General features: G+C 40.5%; 1 protein-coding gene across 3 annotated transcripts in view; it reads right to left on the bottom strand.

Moving 5' to 3' along the window:
* Positions 1 to 22,274, bottom strand: part of LOC110674827 (otoferlin-like) — a 485,231-nt gene that overhangs the window by 43,131 nt on the left and 419,826 nt on the right. For 2 of the 3 annotated variants that reach the window (XM_021839290.1, XM_021839289.1), the window contains exon 10: positions 20,069 to 20,153. The exons of the other annotated variant lie outside the window; for it this stretch is intronic. In XM_021839290.1, the coding sequence (XP_021694982.1) occupies positions 20,069 to 20,153 (85 nt within the window). The remainder of the gene's footprint in view (positions 1 to 20,068; positions 20,154 to 22,274) is intronic. 3 annotated transcript variants of the gene reach the window in all.

The following is a 22,274-nucleotide window of genomic DNA, read 5'->3' as shown; positions in this document are numbered from 1 at the left end:
GAAATTTGCGGAAGAATTTCTAAAACATTTTTTTCAAGCATTTCTAATATAACTTTCAGTGAAATATGTCTGAATTAGATTTGACCAGGGTTCTGAATTTTCATATCAATGATACGAAATCTACGATTTTTCGCACGTAAGGAGAATGCTTTTTTCGCTTCCTCACGTGAACATCTTTTATCGCTCACACTAATTTTCCCTGGAGCTACGATGGTGGATAACCGAAAATCACTCCACTCCGAGGATAATATATTTTTCACTCCATCATATTTTCGCTCACCAACTGCTCCCGAGAATTATCACAATGTGGATAAACAAAAACTAGTGCCGGCGACGGGATTCGAACCTAGAACATAGCTAAAAACAACCGCGATGCGTGCACGCTAACCATACTACCACACCAACTTGACGAAAGGAGTGGTTAATTTGGTGCATAAAAGCAACTGCTGCTTGTGGCGATGCATACAGGAAAAGTTCTCCATGGATCGGAGAAAGAGAAAACAAACTTCTCACAGCTGCGGAAATGTGCAATTATCTATTTTCGCTTTGTTTTGTGGACGGATAAAATCGCAAGGCAGCTAATTGCTGAAAATTGCTGTGAGGGATAAATCCATTATCGTGAGAGTGAGTGAGAATTCGGAAGCCTGGATTTGACAGAATTAATGATTTTTTTTTTCTATCTTTATTAACGAGATTTTTAGCCCTGGGCTAGTTCATCTCGGGACCAACGGCTTAACTTCCCTTCCGAAGGAAGTCGTCACTGAAATTTTTATTGACTATATCGGGGATGGGATTCGATCCCAGATCCTCGGCATGAGAGGCGAGTGTTCTAACCACTACACCAGGTCCGTCCCCAGAGTTAATGATTTTTTGGAGGAATTGCGAGCGAAAACTGAACTTTTGAAAAGATAAAATAACATTTTCAAGGTAAATCTGCGAACATTTTCCGAAATCAATTTGATAATAAAAAGTAGACATAGGAGTGGATGTCCTGCAGGATGAATTTGCTTTGAAAGTATGAACAAGCCCCACAATATTACTTGACTAATTTCGAAATGATTTGCAAAAGTTCTGAAGTCACCCTTAAATATTTCTTGACGTATTTGATTAAACTAAAATTTTATAATGCATATCGAAAAGATATTTGAAAAATTGAGCTACAAATCTGTTGAGTATCAATCAAATAATTTTGGAAATAATAATCTTTCTTGAAAAAATATAGTTCAAGCAACAAATTTGTTCATGCAAAACTACTTAAAAAATTGAATCAAAATCAAAGAGAGCTATGGCCACTATGGTCGATTTTGTTACATTTTTTTCACGCCATGTTAAATTTCTACCATTCATTTGAAGAAAACTTGGCCATGCCAAAATTCCTTGAAAGTTAAGCCTTATTTTCCGACACGAATTCCCGCTATGTATTGTCTGAAAAATTCCTATAGTAACTTTGACTATTTTTTCAATTATATTTTTCGGACATTATACGAGCTGAAGTTAATGCATGGATTTCTTTAGTGGATTCTCATAAGGGTAATCATCATCACCACACACCTCGAGCAGGGTATCCTCCCAAAACATGAGAAATCAGAATGCAGTGCTGCTCTATACTGAAACAGAATTGATTGGATTACTCAGAAAAAAAAACTAATTTTTGGAATCAAACTTCCATTTTTTTATACCACGGTATTTTTTGCAATGGATATGTCGAAAAATTGCGCTTACCGCATATAACAAGAAGCTAGTTCTAACAGTACCAATCGATCGACGGATAAGCTTTCGGTTGTCGCGTAATTCACCAAAGTCAGAACCACCACGCTGATGCTGTATAAGACAAGCGAGGTTTTCTCGCTACATCATAAAATAACGTAACTACTGAAGTAATGTTTGTCAATAACAAAAGTCATGTAATTTGATTCAGAAGATTTTGCTGCATGTTAAATTGTTTGTTCCTTTTTTTATTTTTAAATTTTATTATCATCAAAAATTCTGGGGGGGGGGGGGCTGGATGGTTCTGGAGGGGGCCAGGCCCCCCCCCCCCCCCCCCTGTTCCTACGCCAATGGAATTGAGAGGCCTTATTACACTAATGTCAATATTCTGTTTCGATAAATAAAACAATTTTGTGAACAGCAATTGATTGCAGCTGCTTTCGTGTTCCCATTCGATATAAGATGTCTTACTGTGCAAGAAACATAATATTGATGAGTCATTTTCAAATTACCTCTAGGTCGTACAAGGTAAATTAATTTTTCATGTTCATTAAAATTGAAAAAAAAAATCATTGATTTCCGTTAAACCCGTTTGTAATGAAATATATTGTATTTCTGTATTCTTACCCAGATTTTTGGGTTTGTCAAGTTCTTGATGTTTTAACATGGCCCATGCATACAAATAGTTTACATTAAAACCAAATTTAAACATTTCTGTTCCGTAACTCGGTATGTCAATTAAATTTCTACTTGTGGAAACAGTGAACACTGTATTACAAAGAATAATAGCTTGAAAATTGATACAAAAATATTCCACGATTATTTCGTGTCATTCAAAGTGTTATTGAAAAGTAGGCCTTAATTTGACCAGCAATTAAATCAATATTAAAATCGATAATCAAATCGTTGATCGAAATCGGAGATCTAAATCGGAATATGAAATTGCAAATCGGTAATCGCCGTCAAATCAAAATCGTGTAAAATTTGGGAAAGAAATCAAAGTAGTGATCGGATTTCTTGATAGAAACAGTTTACGTATTGTTCGTATTGTTGACGAATAGATTGTGTGAAAGTTCTCAACGTACACGTTAGTTTATATGGAAGTTTAGCAGAAGCACTCACCTTGCATTCAATGCACAATCCAACAGTGTGCGTTATATGTTGATTTTGTTACCTACGACGCCATCCGATATATGGCAAACATGGTGGGAGAATATTTTGGTGGGTCAAAATTTTTCAGGTGTGAGTCTATTGGAGGGCAAAATCCCCAATAATATATACACGTATATCACCTCCACTTTTGTACGTAGAAGGCCTTTTCGCGACATGTTATACGTTAAGTTTTGCACATGTAAGCCTTGCATAACGCTAAATGTGATTTGGTTGTATGTCTGGGATGATCCTTAAGGTTGCCCAAAATGTTATGGCACATAATGTATTGTTCGTTTAGTTGAGGAAAAGATTCACGTACACATTTTCATCGTGAGAAAATAAATACTCACACGTCAGTTTATATGGCACTTTCATAGAAGCACGCACTTTGCATTCAATGTACAATCCAACATAATGCGTTACATGTGCGTTACTTGTTGGTTTTGTTAGCTACGACGCCATCCAATATATGGCAAACATGGTGGGAGAATATTTTGATGTGACAAAATTATTTAGGTGCGAGTCTATTAGAGGGCAAAATCCTCAATAATAGAGCAAATTCTAGAATAGTCTAGAACTAGTGTACTGCAATCTGCCAAACTTGGGTACCTTTTGCAGTACCAAGGGTTCAAATGCAGTACTAGAACTCGACTACAATGTTTCTATTCGTCTCTGGTAAAGTGAAATCTCCATAAGTCGATATTTAAATACTCAATATGGACACTTAGAACCATACTTAAAATCAAATTTCAACATTTCCGTTCCATAACTCGGCATGTCAATTCAATATTGACTTATAGCAAGTTAACTGTATAAAAAATAGCTTGAAAATTTAGAAAAACAAAATGTTTTACGAATATTTCTGATTTTTCAAAGCGTTATTGAAAAGTAGACCTTCAGTTACACAGGTGTAACCAGCAATCAAATCAATATCAAAATCGAAATCTAAATCGGAGATACAAACCGGAAATCAAAATCAGGATATGAAATTGCAAATTATGAATCGCCATCAAATCAAAAGCGAATAAAATTTGGGAAATCTAAATCAAGAAAACAAAATAAGATCGGATCTCTTCAAAGAAACAGCATGCCTGTTATAATAAAATAAATTAAAATTTCACTGTTCACAACGAGCCACTTCGACGGTTAATCAAGTTGGCGACCCTTCCATAGTCCCGAACAAACATATTTCTTCTTTGCCGCAACATCGCAATCAGCCAAATCAAATCTCCAGACAAGATCTAAAGCCTCGTTTCGGAATTGGGGCAAACGCCGTTACATTATCTACCTATACAAGTGGCAGGGTGCCAAGGTTTTCGCCGCTGTTCGCCGTTGAAAACGGTAAAACGCGCAACAGATGGAAATGAGTATCGTAAAACGGGGTAACCCAGAACAATTTTTTTTCATATTTCTTAAAAAAAATATTGTTAAATACAAATGTTGCTAGTTTCATATTTTTAAAACATACTAGGGCCAATCGCTAGTGATTGTAAAGTGTATTATGTTTTCATGAAGAGTCAAGCATGTTCAAAACAATATTTTAAGTAAATTCCAGTAATCCAGGCTACTATGTTCTACAGCAAAAAAGCAGTGTTGCTCTGGAAGTAATTGAATGATCATCCCAGCATGATTTAGACTTTGTTATCGATAATAACAAATTAACCTTACATCCCATCAAAATGTTATCTTGTATCTTGTAAAGTTATAGCTGGGAAGATTTCACATCAGAAGAGTTTGTTCATTTTTCCATAGCTTGTTATGACGAGCAGTTAGAGGACTGAGCTCAAAAGGTTTGTCTTTTCCATAGTAATTTCTATAAAAAACTCAAATGGCGAGTGTACAAACAAATAATTCCTAATTTTGGGATAACGTTTTTAATCATAATTGACACCGATTAAGCATAGGGGAGCAAAAACTTCGAAATTAGCATCAGTCTATTGATCACCCATGTAAGCTTATGCCTAATGATAGGCAATTCCCTATGAAATTTCTGATTTTTTTTTATAAAAATTTGTTAATAATGTTCAAGTGATTTGTTAATTTTGCTGAAGTGATAATATAAATGAAAATTTTGACAATGGATTATTTACTCATGAACAAATTTACAAATCAATGTTACCCTGCTGATCAATGTTACCCCGTTTAACGGTACGCTGAAAGCCCTGCATCGAAAGGATGAGAAGGATACCGCGACAAAGGGACCTGTTGATAACCTCAGCCACAGACGCGAAGCAGTGGAAACAGCAACAGGTATACAAAAATAGCGTCTGCGTTGGGGAAAAGCTACGAGGAATAACCCGACTAAAACTGAATATAAAATTTACTATATATTGTATAGTTTTCCTAATATTATGTTATTATTTAAGTACTAGTGGTCCCGGCAAACTTCGTCTTGCCATCAAGTAGGCTGTTGAAAAACGCTAAGGATCGTCCCATACAAAATGACAGTTCCGTGCATTCTCGTTGTTTGAACTTTCCCGGTGAATATCCCGGGATTTTAATACACACGAACACGTCGGAACCCTTGACGAACAAAACGGAGAATGAATCAAACAAATGCGTTGACCCGTTCGTGAGCCATTTCGTGACATACAAACACCACTCCATTTTTATTTATATAGATAATTATTTATCAAATAATGTTATGAACTATCGCACAATTATTATTGTTCTCATACTTGTTGGACGATGGGGTTCTATAATAGTTTTGTTAATACAGGTCGGACTCGATTATCTGGGATTCGATTATCCGGAATTTTAGACTCGATTATCCGGAATTTGTTTTTTGATGTTCTTGTTTTTCAATTTTTATGCATAAATCTGAAATAATTTGGTTTTGCAATATACAATATGAATGGTTTTGCAGTTTTGAACGTATTAAAGAAAAGGGGGGGGGGGGGTTGAAAAAGTGTTTTTTTGTGTATGCTGGTCAAAAAAAAATTTCCCTACTGTTCCTAGAAATAATTTCTGCCTACGCCACCGCATCATATAAATAAAACAACGAAAAAAGATAATATTTAAGTTCTTTTATCGTAAATTTAAATTTTTTCTAAGTGATTCGATTATCCGGAGTGAAAAAAAAAATTGATACTCGGGATAATCGAGTCGGACCTGTAATTGCTTACATCTGTTTCATACAGAGAGATGACGTCCTATTTTTTCACTATGGAATCTGACAGCTTGAGCTGTGCCTCCTTATCGGGAGCATAATTTATACTCCAGAGCCAAATTCCACTCACACACTTATATTTTTCGGATATTTACCTTTTCCTACGAGAGAAAACGGTACAAAACGCATGAAGCGCAATGAAATCTGCTAAAGCTGATGATGGTAATGAGCTGCAGAAATGCAAATGTTTTTTCTGATAATCAAACCATAGATACATAACAGACAAAAAAGGAAGTGTGAATCATTTTTTTTAGAATGAAACGCAAGTAATGCGTTGAATTTGAGTGCCGTGATTAATTTCCCCACATTCACACCAGCTACTCTGTTGATGTGCACAGCTCCGCTATCGTTTTATAAGAGGCAACAAAAAAGATAATCGTAGCAATCTCTTGCTATGTTTAAAAAAAATCAAAAACCCCGGTAAAAAGAAGCAAGGTATCATACTCCGAAAAATGACATTTGGCAGTGACGTCATTCCTATCGCAAACTCGAACGAGTGCAAAAGAAAGCAAGGCCTGCTCTCCTTTAAGGGCTATTCTCATTGCGCCGTGCCGGGGCGGGGCCGGGAAGCTTGCATTTCACGACGGGGCTTTTTCGCTCAGTTCACACTGCGACCGTGCTTACCGGGCGGTGCGATGCGAGATTGCACGCACACTATGATAAAACTGTCAAATCGTTCTGATTTTGCAGTATGTCTGCAAATTGAGATTAATAATAAGCTTCTGGCATGAATGTTAATGGACTTAATGGAAAAATTTGGTGATAAAAGAATGACCGCAGGATACAGGATTTCTGGTGCTTGCTTTTTGCATATATGGAACATTATAGTCTTGATAGATTTTTGCAAAGATTCTGGGATGTGGTAAGAAATACCTAGTTATTCGATCAAAGAAGTAAGAGGGAGGTTGTGAGAAAATATCCTCAAAATTTTATAATATATTTCTTCCGTAAATCACAAGTTGGTAGCGATCTTTGCCTTGGTTAGTAGGAGTTTCTGGATAAATTTGAGTTCCCTCCTGTTAGGAACTACTGGATTGTACAAGGATGGTATACTAGCGAAACTTGAAGTTTTTTTTCCTGCATTTCTTTGAAGAAATAATCCGGCATTCCTGAATAAGTGTTTTGTGGGAGACTTCCAAAAAACCAAGTGCGGATTTTTCTTCTTCAATATATTTCTTACCTGAGGTATTTCTCTAGGGATTGTTGATGAAATTTATAGGAAATTTTCCTTGAAAAATTCGTATCAATAAATTTTAAACGATTCTTCACAATTCTTTGAAGATTCAGGGATTACTCCAGAAATGCTTCAAGGTATTTCTGCAAGGAATCTCTCATGAGTTGACATGAAAAAAATCCTTCATAAAATCTTCCTGTAATTCGATTTTCTTGATTTCTTGAGATATTTTTTCGAGAAATTATTTAGAAAACTCACTTAGGAATCACTAAGGAAATTTTTGAAGTACAGTCAACTCCCCATAAATAGATATTTCATCGAGTAAGGGAGGTATCGCGTTACAGAACACAAAACCAACTGCAATCCAAGGGACACTCGAGGCAGCCCTGAAAACCAACATTCAATACGAGAACTTCATACCGAGATACAGAATATTGAGTAAGGGAGAATTAACTGTTATTATCTTAAGAATTCCAGATTAAAGGAACATTGAGAGACATATCTCAAAAAACAATTTGAAGCTTTCCTTGAGTGTACTGAACAGTACCAAAAAGTGAACTTTTATATTAGAAGAAGTCTTGTAATATTCCTGGAGTAATGATTAGATAATTTTTTAGATATTTGTCGCATAAACTCCTGAAGGCATTTCGAAAAATTGTTGTAAAAACTCAATGTTAAATATTTGGATTAATTAAGCCAATCATATGTATGGAATAGCGTTGCAGTTCTATTATTATCATCATCATTCGGGTTTTTTTTAACTACCATAACAATATGATTTTGCAGATCATTTTTAAACAACATCTTGAGAAACCTAGGTTTTCTATATAAACTTTCTTCGGGAATTCTTTATGGAGAGTTTTTCTTATTCCATCGAGGAATTTCTGCAGGAATCTTTTTTTTTTGTTAATTCTTCCGAGAATTTCAGCGACATTTTTTTTAATCTTTATATTTGTATACAAAAATTCCTCAGGGAGTTCGTCCTGAAGCTATTCTTGCAGAGATTCATCCAGAAATTCCTCTGGGGATTCCTCAGAGAATTCCTCTAAGACTTCCTCCTCGAATTCCCTCCAGATATCCGTCCAAATGGCGCGGTAAATGGCTGGGCATGGCGTACCATTGGTACCTCGCGTACCTGCAGGAATAAAATAGACCCCTTTGTGTGGTCCTTAGCCTCTTGCCCAGCAACTCCTATCCCTACCTCCTCGTGGTACTGGCCGGGGTACGAGTAACCTTGGGGAAGATCGGGTAACCAACCCCCGGTGGGAACTTTGGTCGTATGCTGACAGGGAAGGGGGGGTTTGCTTTTGCAAACCTGGAGCGTCTGTACTCCACGTTAGGAGCGGCTCACAACAGCGTCTGTTCCCCATGTCAGGGGCGGCTGATCATCGTCCGAGTGCCAGAGAAGGACTCTAAGCTAAACTGCGCACTATGGCCCTCCGAACATTTAGGGGGAATGGTCCTCCGGAAATCTAGGGGGTTGGTGTCAGGCCCTGCGAGCCAGCCGTAAAAACACATCAGCACAGGAACGTCAACGAGAGAATACGGACCGGAACAATCGGCAAAGACCACAGCGACGAAAATGGACTAGCGATTGGAAACTCGGTACGTGGAACTGCAAATCTCTCAACTTCATTGGAAGTACTCGCATACTCTCCGATGTACTGAAGACCCGCGGTTTCGACATCGTAGCGCTGCAGGAGGTGTGCTGGACAGGAGCATTGGTGCGAACGTTTAGAGGTAATCATACCATCTACCAGAGCTGCGGCAACACACGCGAGCTGGGAACAGCTTTCATAGTGATGGGTGATATGCAAAGGCGCGTGATCGGGTGGTGGCCGATCAATGAACGAATGTGCAAGTTAAGAATCAAAGGCCGATTCTTTAACTTCAGCATAATCAACGTGCATAGCCCACACTCCGGAAGCACTGATGATGACAAGGACGCATTTTACGCGTAGCTCGAACGCGAGTACGACCGCTGCCCAAGCCACGACGTCAAGATCATCATAGGAGATTTGAACGCTCAGGTTGGCCAGGAGGAGGAGTTCAGACCGACGATTGGAAAGTTCAGCGCCCACCGGCTGACGAACGAGAACGGCCTACGACTGATAGATTTTGCCGCCTCCAAGAATATGGCCATTCGTAGCACCTATTTCCAGCACAGCCTCCCGTATCGATACACCTGGAGATCACCTCAGCAGACAGAATCGCAAATCGACCACGTTTTGATCGATGGACGGCACTTCTCCGACATAACCGACGTCAGAACCTATCGTGGCGCCAACATTGACTCCGACCACTACCTGGTGATGGTGAAACTGCGCCCAAAACTATCCGTCATCAACAATGTACGGTACCGACGCCCGCCCCGGTACAATCTCGAGCGGCTGAAACAACCGGATGTCGCCAATGCGTACGCGCAGCATCTTGAGGCAGCGTTGCCGGATGAGGGCGAGCTCGATAGGGCCCCTCTTGAGGACTGCTGGAGGACAGTCAAAGCAGCCATTAACGACGCTGCCGAAAGCGGATATGTGGAACGGAGCTCAAGAAACGATTGGTTCGACGAGGAGTGCCAGGAGGTTTTAGAGGAGAAGAATGCAGCGCGGGCTGCAATGCGCGGCAAAACGTGAAACGATACAGACTGAAGCGGAAACAGCAAACCCGCCTATTCCGGGACAAAAAGCGCCGCCTGGAAGAGGTGGAATGCCAAGAGATGGAGTTGCTGTACCGTTCTCAAGAAACGCGGAAGTTCTATCAGAAGCTCAACACATCCCGCAAAGGCTTCGTGCCGCGAGCTGAGATGTGCCGGGATAAGGATGGGAGCATCTTGACGGACGGACGCGAGGTGATCGAAAGGTGGAAGCAGCACTACGATGAACACCTGAATGGCGCAGAGAACACAGGCACAGAAGGTCAGGACAGCGAAAGCGATGGCTACGTCAGCACAGCGGACAGCGGAAATCAACCAGCTCCCACGATGGGGGAAGTTAAGGATGCCATTCAACAGCTCAAGAACAACAAAGCCGCTGGCAAGGATGGTATCGGAGCCGAACTCATCAAGATGGGCCCGGACAGGTTGGCCGCTTGTCTGCATCGGCTGATAGTCAGAATCTGGGAAACGGAACAGCTACCGGAGGAGTGGAAGCAAGGCGTTATATGCCCTATCTACAAAAAGGGCGACAAACTGGAGTGTAAAAATTATCGTGCAATCACCATCCTAAACGCCGCCTATAAAGTGCTATCCCAGATTCTCTTCCGTCGTCTATCACCTATAGCAAACGAGTTCGTGGGAAGTTATCAAGCAGGTTTCATCGACGGCCGCTCGACAACGGACCAGATCTTTTCCGTGCGGCAAATCCTCCAGAAATGCCGTGAGTACCAGGTCCCTATGCACCATTTGTTCATCGATTTCAAGGCGGCATACGATAGTATCGACCGCATAGAGCTATGGAAAATCATGGACGAGAACAGCTTTCCCGGGAAGCTCACAAGATTGATCAGAGCAACGATGGACGGTGTGCAAAACTGCGTGAAGATCTCGGGCGAACACTCCAGTTCGTTCGAGTCTCGGCGGGGACTACGACAGGGCGACGGACTTTCGTGCCTGTTGTTCAATATTGCGCTTGAAGGTGTCATGCGAAGAGCCGGACTTAACAGTCGAGGCACGATTTTCACGAGATCCGGACAATTTGTTTGCTTCGCAGACGACATGGATATTATTGGGAGAAAATTTGAAACGGTGGCAGATTTGTTCACCCGCCTGAAACGCAAAGCAACAAGAGTCGGGCTAATGGTGAATGCGTCGAAAACAAAGTACATGCTGGTTGGCGGAACTGAGCGCGACAGGGCCCGCCTAGGAAGCAGTGTTACGATAGACGGGGATACCTTCGAGGTGGTGGACGAGCTCGTCTACCTCGGATCCTTGTTGACGGCTGACAACAATGTTAGTCGTGAAATACGAAGGCGCATCATCAGCGGAAGTCGTGCCTACTATGGGCTCCAGATGAAACTGCGGTCAAGAAAGATTCACCCCCGCACCAAATGCACGATGTACAAAACGCTCATAAGACCGGTAGCCCTCTATGGGCATGAGGCGTGGACTATGCTCGAGGAGGACTTGCAAGCTCTTGGGGTTTTCGAACGCCGAGTGCTAAGGACGATCTTCGGCGGCGTACAGGAGAACGGCGTGTGGCGGCGAAGGATGAACCACGAGCTCGCTCAACTCTACGGCGAACCCAGTATCGTGAAGGTAGCTAAAGCTGGAAGGATACGCTGGGCAGGGCATGTTGCAAGAATGCCGGACAACAACCCTGTAAAGATGGTGTTCGCCACGAATCCGGTCGGAACAAGAAGGCGTGGGGCGCAGCGAGCTAGGTGGATTGACCAGGTACACCAGGACCTGGAGAGCGTGGGTCACAGTCGAGGATGGAGAGAAGCGGCCATGAACCGAGGGAATTGGCGAAATATTGTTGGCGAGGCTTTATCAAGATAATTGATGTAAAGCCAAATAAGTAAGTAAGTATCCGTCCAGATATTACATGGAGATATTACATGGAGAATATCCCTGCAGATATTACATGGAGAATTTATCCAGGGACTTTTGGGATACTTCCAAGAAATCCCTCGATGGATTTTTGTAGGAGTCTCTTCAGGTATTTTTCAAAGGAATTCCTTCAGAGATTCCTCCATGAGTTGCTCCAGGTACTCCTTCAGGATTACCTCCAGGGATTTCTAGAAGATATATTCTGGGAAATCTTCCAGAATATTCTTTAGGAAATGCACCAGATATTCCTAGCAGAATTGTGTCGGTGATACCACCAGGAATTTCTTCAGCGATTCACCTATTTGTTTCATCAAGGATTACTTCCAGAATTTCTAGTTAGATTTCGAGATTTCCTTACTATGTTCCTCATGGAATTACTCAAAAGAGTCATCCGTTATATCCTTCAGAGATTTCCTCATCGATAGTTCCTGAATGCATTTGCTCCAATGATTTTTCTACTGGTTCCTCCAGAAATACCTAAAGAGATTTTTTTAGTATGTTTTATATGATCTTCCGGGGATACCTCCTAAAAATTATCCAGGAATCAAATTCTTCTTCATCTATATAAATAAAAATGGAATGATGTTTGTATGTCACGAAATGGCTTCCGAACGGGTTAGCGGATTTGGATGATTCTTTCTCCATTTTGTTCGTCAAGGGTTCCGACGTGTTTATGTGTATAAAGGTTCCAGGACATTCACCGGGAAAGCCGGAAAAACGACATTGAACGGAACTATCATTTTGTATGGGACGATTCGTAGCGGTTTTCATCAGCCTACTTGATGGCAAGACGAAGTTTGCCGGGACCACTAGTTAAAAATAAAAATGGAATGGTGTTAGTATGTCATGAAATGGCTTGAGAAAGGATCAACGGATTTTGACAGTTATTTCTTATTTTTAATTGTCAAGGGTTCCGACGTGTTCGTGTGTACTAATACTCTCTGATATTCACTGGGAAAGTATGAAAAATCAAGTGAAAATAAACTGTCACTTTGTATGGAATTCTTCGTAAAAAACGACCTACTAGGTGGCAATACAACGTTTGCCGGGCTAACTAGTTCTAGATATTTTTGCAATAACTCAGTAATTCCTCGAGGTAATATTGTCGGAATTTCTTCCTCCAAGTATATTCTTCCTCCAGTATATTCTCAATTTTCCTCCAGTATATTCTCAAGAGATTTCCTGCTCCAAAAACTCCTACAGCGTACAATTCAGGGATTTCTTCCTCCAAGAACTCATCCAGGAAGTCTTTCAGAAATTCCTCCACGATATTTCAAAATCAAGGCAATTCTTCCACTTATTGCTTCGGGTATTCCTCCAATTATTCCTCCAGGTGTTGTTCTGGATATTTCTTCAGGAATATCTCCGAATTTTTTTTCCGAGAATGCAAGAGTTATTTTTAATTCTGTCAGAATTTTTTCTAAGGATTACATAAAAAAATCCACCAGGATAACGTCAGAAGATCTATATGGAGGAATTCCTGGAGCAGTTTCCTGAGGAATATCTTTAGGATCTTTTGGATGAATTCCTGTTTGAGTCGCTGGAATGATTCCTTCAAGAATTTCTTCGGGAGTTTCATCACAAATTTCTACAGGATTTTCCGGAAGAATGTTTGAATTCGTTAAAAGGTTCACATAGTAATTCCTGATGAAAGTAAGGATGGAATTCCTGAAGGAACTACTGAAGGAATCGCTATAAAAACTCATGAAGCAATTCCTGAAGAAAAAAATTCTTGGAGAAATCCTGGTGAAGTCCCTGAAGAAGCTCGTAAGAAGAAACTTCAGGAAGAATGCTAAGAGGAATCTCTGAAAGAACTCTTGGAGGTATTTCTGAAAAAAAAAACTCCTGGAATAAATCCTAAAGAAACTTCAGAAGGAATCACTGAAGGAACTCCTAGAAGAACATTCATAAAGCAAGAACGAATCCTTTAATTTCTTATTAAAATCCTGAAGAAACTTTTGGAGAGCCCCTGAAGGAATTCCTTGATGGAGAAATTCATTAATCTACTCCTGGAAATAATCCTGGAGGAATTCCTGTAGGAACTCCGGTAAGAATCCCTGAAAGAACTATTAGAAGAATCCATGGAGAAACTCCTTGAGGAATATTTGAAGTAATATTTGGAGGAACTCCTGGAGGAGTTCCCGAAGAAATCCCTGCAGTAATTCCTGAAGAAACTCCAAGAAAAAATCCTAGTGGTATAACTGAAGGAACTCATGGATGAACTATTGGAGATACTCCTGGAGGATTTTCTGAAGGAACACTTGGAAAAAATCCTGCAGGAACATCTGAAGAAATTTCGGTTCGAACTCCTGGAAGAATTCCTCAAGCAACTTCTTACGGAATTCCTGGAGAAATTCCTGAAAGAATTCTTGGAAGAATTCCTGAAGGAACTTCTGAAGGAATAACTGTAGGACCTCCTGGACGAATTCTTTAAGAAATTCCTAGAGAAATTCCTGAAGAAAAGGAGCTCCTTAAAAAAATCCCAAAGGAAGTTCTGAAGGTATTCCTGAAGGAAATCCTGGAGGAATTTCTGACGGAACTCTTGGAAGTATTCTCGAAGGAACTCTTGAAGTATTTCCTGAAGCAACTCCTGGGGGAAGTCCTGGAGGAACTCCTGGAGGAATTCTTGAAGATACTTCTAGAAGAATCCCTGAAGAACTCCTGAAGTAGTTTCTGGTGTAACTTCTGAAGGAGTTCCTGAAGGAGTTCCTGAAGGAATTCCTGAAAGAAGTTCTGGAGGTATTCCGTATGAAACTCCTGGAGATATTTCTGGTGGAAGTCATGAAGATACTCCTGGATGAATTCTTGAAGGAACTCTTGGAAAAATTCCTGAGGAAACACCTAGAAAAATTCCTACAAGAATTCCTGGCGCTATAACTAAAGGAACTCATGGACGAACTCATGGTGATACTCCTGCAGGAATTCCTGAAGGAACACTTGGAAACAACCCTGTAGGAACATCTGAATAAATTCCTATACGAACTCCTGAAAGAATTCCTTGAGGAGCTTCTAGATTTATTACTGAAATAACTCCTGGAGGAATTGCTGGAGACATTCCTGAAAGAACTTTTGGAAAAATTCCTCGAGCAAATTCTAAAGAAATTACTGCAGGAACTCCTGGAGGAATGCTTTGAGGAGCTCTTGGAAGTATTACTAAAAAAACTCCTGGAGGTATTCCTGGGGATAATCCTGGAGGAATTCTTGACGGAGATTTCTGAAGCATTCTTGAAGGGACTTCTTCAGTAATTCCTGTAGTAACTACTGGAGAAATTTCTGAAGGAAATCCTGGAAGAACTCCGTAAGAATCTTTACTGAAAGAACTGAACGAACACCTGGAGGAATATTTGGAGGAATTCCTGCAGGAATATTTGGAACAATACCTGGAGGAATTCCTGTAGAAAATGCTAGAGAACCTCTGAACAAATTCTTGGAGGAATTCCTGAAGAAACTTCTTGAGGAAATTCTTGAGGAACTCCAGGAAGAAGTTCCTCAAGAAACTCTTGGAGAAATTGCTGAAGGAACATCTAAAAGAATTTTTGAAGGAACTCCTGGAGGAATTAATGAAGGAACTCTAAGAGAAATTTTTGAAGGAACTCCTGGAGAAATTCCTGCAAAAACTCCTGGAGCAACTCCTGAAAGAACTCCTGAAGGAATTCCTGGAGTAACTCTTGGAGGAACTCCTGGATGAGTTTCAGAAGGAACTCCTAGAGGAATTTCTAAAGAAGCTTGTAACCTTCACATCATCACTGATTGTAGATCGCGTGAGCATCAGTATAGCTCCCACTGTCTACCGTTCAAAATGAAAGTATAGGTCATCTTACCATGTATCAACCACTACACTACACAACAACACAACAGAACATTATACCCCTTCATCTTGGTCCAGTGTCGCATACCAAAATAGACCGCAATACGATCACGCTAAAAATGAGAGTTATCACCTATATAGCTACCTAAAACCGAGAGCGCAATAGATGGGGAGCGAGGCCTGATCTCCATCATGATGAGAAGACCAGATTACACCAAGGTTATATCCATAATATGGTATCGGAAACCCTAGCCAAAACTATTCTCTCATAATCTCTCTCATTGCAAATTACCGCCACCCATGTACCCATGTATGTAGATGGAGATGGATACTACCTAAGGGTACATCTCTAGACTGAACCACAGATAGAGTCAGTCGTTGGTTAATCGCTAAGCAGGCAAGTCTAGCTAGCAAGTTGATATCGAAAGCCTGACCAACAAGCAGAGTTTAAGTGGAGTGCATGTGTATGGTTAAGAAACGGTAAAGTGGTTGGTGAAATGAGCTTCTGGATTTGTGAAAATACATTTCTCGATTACTTTTTCAAATCGACGTAAGTAACTTTTATACGGTTTTGAGAAATTTAATTAGGAAAAATCACAATCTATCTTCTAAAACTGTTTTAAAATAAATCACTTTTTTAACATTTTTTTGCCGTGTACTTCGCTCAAATTTTGCATACACTCAGCTCACGTTCAAAAACTAGGTAGTTTCTATTATTTCCCACAAAAATAATTATAAGAAAATGATAAGCCGTTTCATTCAGTTACTTTCGACGTTTTTCTACCAGTGTAAAATCGGCTCAAGTAGTGTTTTGTTTTGATTCGTGGTTAAGTCACTTTGTCTCTCCATACAGCGGGGCGGCGAAAGTAGTGGTTAGGTTGCGAAAGTTGAAAATGTTACTTTCGTCGTTTTGTAAATCCGGAAATTAAACGTTCTAAAAGTAAAAAGTTGAGTTGGTACAGAGCGGTACGTGTAGAATTCCGCCTGCTTAACACGTAGGATCGATAAAGTAAGTTTGTATACTTTTTTGACTTGAGTCTGTATGAATAAGTTTTCGAGATTTCTTCCTTCCGACAGCAAAGTCCACCTAGTTCATGGTAAGATGCACTAGCATCATGATGGACTAGTTGACCAAACATTATTGGAGATCGGTAAGAGATTTGAACGAAGTTCAGAACTAATCCCAAGTTTAACCCAGGAGTAATTGAATAATTACTAAAGTGTGCCCCCAATATGCCTCTCCATTTAGGCTTTCCTCTTTTACCCTAAAATCAATGGCCCTGGTAGCCATCACGTCGTGGTTTAAGTGCGCTGCTGTACCGCTATGGCTGATGGTGAGGTCTGCTGCGGAGTGATCGGCATGAAGCCGATGTCCCCCTTCTGTCCGGACAGATCCTCGCTTTCCTGTCGCCGTGGGATACACCTGGACACTGACGCCACACAACACTAGGTTTAAGGTTTAATCTAGTCAGTAAGTCGTCAATATAGAGTAAGTACAAATTAAAACCCATTTATCCATTCTTTCATGTAAAATTTGTACTTTTTTCTTGTAACGGAATGACTCGATTAATTTACTTCATGGTGGTTCCACGTTCGAACCTTTTTAGAAGAAATTGGTAGGTGAATCGAAGGTCACTACCTCCTCTTCATATCAATTTGTCTCCGTCTCATGCAACCTTTCTTTTGGGGAGGTGACAAGCTCCTGGAGGAATTCCGGAACGAAATCCTGGAAGAATTCCTGTATATAAACCTGTTGGGATATTTGGAAGAATTTCTGGAAGAATACTTGGAGGAACTTCTGAAGTAATCCATGGAGAAGCTCCTGGAATAATTTCTGGACAAATTCATGGAGAAATTCTTTAAGGACCTTTCGGAGATATCTCTGAAGGAACACCTGGATGCATACCTAAAGGGACTTCGGAAGTAATCCCTGGAGAAACTCTTGGGCGACTTCCTGAAGAAAGTTCTGGAGGAACTCCTAGAGAAATAAACAAAGGAACTCCTAGAGAACTTTCTTAAGAAACTACTGGATGAATTATTGAAGTAACTCCTGGAAGAATTCTTGGAGAAACTCTTCGATGAATTCCAGAAGGATCTCCTGGAGAAATATTTGGAGGAATATTTGAAGGAATACCTAGAAGCATACCTGAAGAAATATTTAGAGAAAATCTTAGTGGAATACCTGGAGGAACTCCTGGAGGAATTCCTGGAGGAGCTCCTATAAAAATTCTTGAAGGAACTTCAGGAGAAATTTCTGAAGAAACTCGTGGGGGAATTCCTGAAAGAACGTCTGTAGGAATATTTTGAGGACTTCTTGGAGAAATTCTTGCAGAAATACCTGGACAAACTCTGGAGTAATCGCTAAAGTATTTCCTGTCGGAATACCTGGAGAAGCTCGTGTAGTAATCCCTGGAAAAACTCCTGGAGGAATTTCTGGAAAACTCTCTAAGGAATTCCTAGTGAAATATTTGGTTGAATTTTAGGAGGAACTCAAGAAGTAATCACTTGAAAAACTCTTGAAGGAATCCCTGAAAAAAAACCTCATGGAACTTGTGGAGGAATATTTGAAGGAATTCCTAGAGGAATATTTGGAGGAATACCTAAAGGAACTCCTTGAGGTATCCCTAGAGAGACTCCTGGAGTAATCCAAAGAGGAACTCCTGGAGTAATCCTTGGCGAAACTCCTGGAGTAATTATCTAAAGAACTACTTGAGAAATGTTTGGAAGAATTCCTGGGGGATTACTTGCAGTAACCCCTGGAGAAACTCCTTAAGGAAAATCTGGAGGAACACTTGGAGTAATGTATGGAAAAACTCCTGGAAAAATCCTTGAAGGAACTATTAAATGGATTCCTTAAGGAACTCCTAAAAAAATTTCTGAAGATACTTCTGGAGGAATCCTGAAGCTACTACTTGGGAAATCCTAAATGAAACCCATGGAGCAATTCCTGAAGGACCACATGTAGGAGTTCCTGAACGGACTTCTGCCAAATATTTGTAGGAATTCCTGCAGGAACTCTTAGCCAAATTCCTGAATGAAATCCCATAGGAAGTCTTGAAGGAACTTTTGAAGGAATTCCTGAAGAACTTCCTGGATGGATTCCTGAAGGAATCTCTGAAAGGATACCTCCAAAAATCCTACATGAATCCCTTAAGAAACTCTGGAGAAATTCATAAAGAAACTTCTGTAGGAATACCTAAAAGAAAACCTCGAGGAACTGATATAGGAATTTTAAACTCAGTTAGCCTCAATCATATTACTGTTAGTCTCACATCAGCATTACCACTGATCGAGGCGATCGAACAAAGGCCAAATAATTGCCTAAATCGATATCCCCGCAGCTACAAAACTATCCAAATCAACTACACATTTTCAAAGTATTCACGACATGCAGCCAAACAATTCACTACTCAACAACCTACATTTCCAGTACGGGTTATGTATGTTCAATAATTAAATATAAGAACTAAAATTTGCCAGGAAATATGTACGAGAATTAGCCTGATACTCAAAATTAAATCAACACTAAAAACATGTTTCAAGCGCACCCGTCTTGGATGCATTTCATTTTGTCCCAAACGCTGATAACACAAATAAAAACAAATCTGACACCTCTGCTTCACATTGCTACCATGGTAGTAATGGTAATATACAGAGATCTCACAACTACAAACACATGACAAAGAATATGCTGCTACCCGTGCAGCCACCGGAGAGTCTCAAATATCGTTGCCGACGATATTTTTTGACAGCCCGGTTCGACCCCGTACACGGCACGGTAGCTTTGGTGTGAACGCTCACATATAAAACATAAGAAAGTTATTCAAAACAGAACCCGGTCGAGTCCCGGCCCCGGCCCGGCACGGCGCAATGAGAATAGCCCTTTACTATCCTCAAGGTCTCATGCTTGACGATAGGAATGACGACACATGTTTCGATGGAATAGCATACCTTGTTGTGTCTACCGTGTCAAAAACTAACTTATGTTACCGTTATTTGAAAAGTTTTATTATTATTCTTTCCACTGTACAAATGGTGTCCTCTTTTACTCGGGAAGGTGCGGCAGCACAGACAAAGCAAACGTGCGGTGAAAATTCCCCCCCTTTTCGTATCAATGGAAAACCTGTCAAAATTGTGAATATGTAGGTAGGTACTTTGGTTTGGCACCACCTTTCGCTTATGCAAACATATCACGCGATCGTCTAGCCACGCTGGGTTGGGAACAAACAAGCAAACATATGCTACTGGTGGGCAGGTATTCCTAATTTGGAACATCAAATCTTCATCAGGTAAGGAACAGTGAAATGGGAAAAACCGTGCTCCGCCAACGTGTCAAAATCGTGGTTGGGCTTGTGGGTGTCACACAAAAGAAGCCAACGTTTTTTATTTGGTTCAGTGTAGCAATCGTGCAAAAGATCATCAACTAACGCAAAAACGCAAACAGTGCCTACTAGGATAATCACCGCGGTGTTGTCAAAATTGTCATCATCCGCCGTCATTTTACCGCCTTACCTTTCTGATGCCAAAGCGTGGCCACGTCCAACTTGAACGATCCGACGAGTTTGTTTGTTTGGAAAACGCCTCGATTTTGAAGCACCTTTCGAAATGACACGTGTCGTCAAAGTTGTCAGCGTGTACAGTTTGACGGCGCGAGTGCGATTGTGTAACAGTTTGTGTTTGTGTGGCGTGGTTGGATAGTTTCATCCCGGAGCACGTGCCGTCCATTTGGAGTGAAGTTTTCCGTCACGATATCGACATTTTTATCCGGTCGGAATCCAATTTGATCCGAAATGAACAGTCGTGCCGAAGAATACAGATGTTGCGAGCGTCGAAGTGCGAAGACGCGCAGTGCAGCGGCAGCACGTGCAATGAACATCCACACGTATACACACATACATACAGACAGACAGTCATATGGTTTTATAGTTACACAGCCATTCGAGGCACGTAGTTACACAGTACGAGAGAAAAAAAAAAACAGATGCAAAACAATACAAAGAGATGTCGGGAAGAAAAGAGCAAAAAAGAGAGAAAACATGAAAAATGGCAGATCATTGAAACATTCATCAAATTTGAATAAATAAATTGTATTGTTTGCGCGCGATGGTTGTCGGGTTGGTTGGTCGATTGCTTGGATGCTCCTATCATTGCACTGGAGCAGTCAGCAAGCGCGTCATCGTAGTAATCAAAGTCGTTGGCGGTTGATGTGGTACACAGTGGAACCTGCATTTACGTAGGTTCTATTCACGTAAATTTCATATACGTGAATAGTTGAATCAAAGAAGTCGATAGCGTTAAAAAAACATCAAATGGAATTCGAAACAAAATTACATAAACTGCTGAAAAATCCGGCTGAAGCTCTGAAGATGTCGAAAACAACTGTATGTAGACTGCTCATAACGTCCAACAAAACCCTGAGTGTGGAAAGGAATCAGCGGACCTAATAAAAAACTGGAACCAGGATTCAGAAAGGTCGCTAGTTACGCTTGTAGATCTGAAGTCATAATTCAATGTTCATTAAATTCTGTTTATGTATCCCCGACCTGTTACGCAAATGGAGGTTTCAGTTTAGTTGTTATAATAACGATAAACTGACAAGATGATGAAGCCCAACTTGATGCTCTGGGTTGCAGCAAAGGCTACTGCGATGGTGCGGAAATCCTTCTCAAGGGATACATTATTCATAGAGCTAACAGTTCACTTTTGAAAGAGAGAACCTGAGAGAACCAGTCGAGAACAAGCTGATGGTTTTTTGTATTTCCATTTGAGATGCAAGCTGCACCAATGGGAAGATAGGAAACGGATGCACTTTGAAGTGGTGGCCATCCCGGATGCGATAACGAGTTTCTACGTTTAGATTAACCGATGTGGGTCAGTTTGTCTGAGCAGTCAGTCAGAACGGGGTGCGGTTTACAGTCCGTGAGTAGGATTATCGCTGCGTTGGATTTCAACTGAGTTGTTCATAAGATGAATGGTCATTTTCATGGCTTGAATCTTCTTTGAATTTTTCCATATCAATTTGATTGCTTAATACAGCCATTGCCAAACAGATAGAATAGTTTTCGGAATTCAGGATTGACTGAATGATTGATTGTGTATTTACAATCAGTCAATCCTAAATTGGCTTGTTTAGGGGTATCCAGAATTCTGAATTTTCGTATCAATGATGCGAAATCTACGATTTTTCGCACGTAAGGAGAATGCTTTTTTCACTTCCTCGCTGTATCGCTCACACTAATTTTCCCTGGAGCTACGATGGAGGATAACCGAAAATCACTCCACTCTGTGGATAATTTGTTTTTCACTCCATCATATTTTCGCTCACCAACTGTTCCCGAGAATTATCACTATGTGGATGAACAAAAACTAGTGCCGGCGACGGGATTCGAACCTAGAACATTGCTAAAAACAACCGCGATGCGTACACGCTAACCATGCTACCACACCAACTTGACGAAAGGAGTGGTTAATTTGGTGCATAAAAGCAACTGCTGCTCGTGGCGATGGATACAGGAAAAAATCTCCATGGATCGGAAAAATAGAAAACAAACTTCTCACAGCTGCGGAAATGTGCAATTATCTATTTTCGCTTTGTTTTGTGGACGGATAAAATCGCAAGGCAGCTGATCGCTGAAAATTGCTGTGAGGAATAAATCCATTATCGTGAGAGTGAGTGTGAATTCGGAAGCCTGGGGGTATCCATTTTCCTACATATTCT

Source organism: Aedes aegypti, chromosome 1 (genome assembly GCF_002204515.2).
Source record: "Aedes aegypti strain LVP_AGWG chromosome 1, AaegL5.0 Primary Assembly, whole genome shotgun sequence".
In the NCBI taxonomy this organism is placed as follows: domain Eukaryota; kingdom Metazoa; phylum Arthropoda; class Insecta; order Diptera; family Culicidae; genus Aedes; species Aedes aegypti.
The sequence above is the reverse complement of the archived record's forward strand: the minus strand, read 5'-3'. Positions and strand labels throughout refer to the sequence as shown.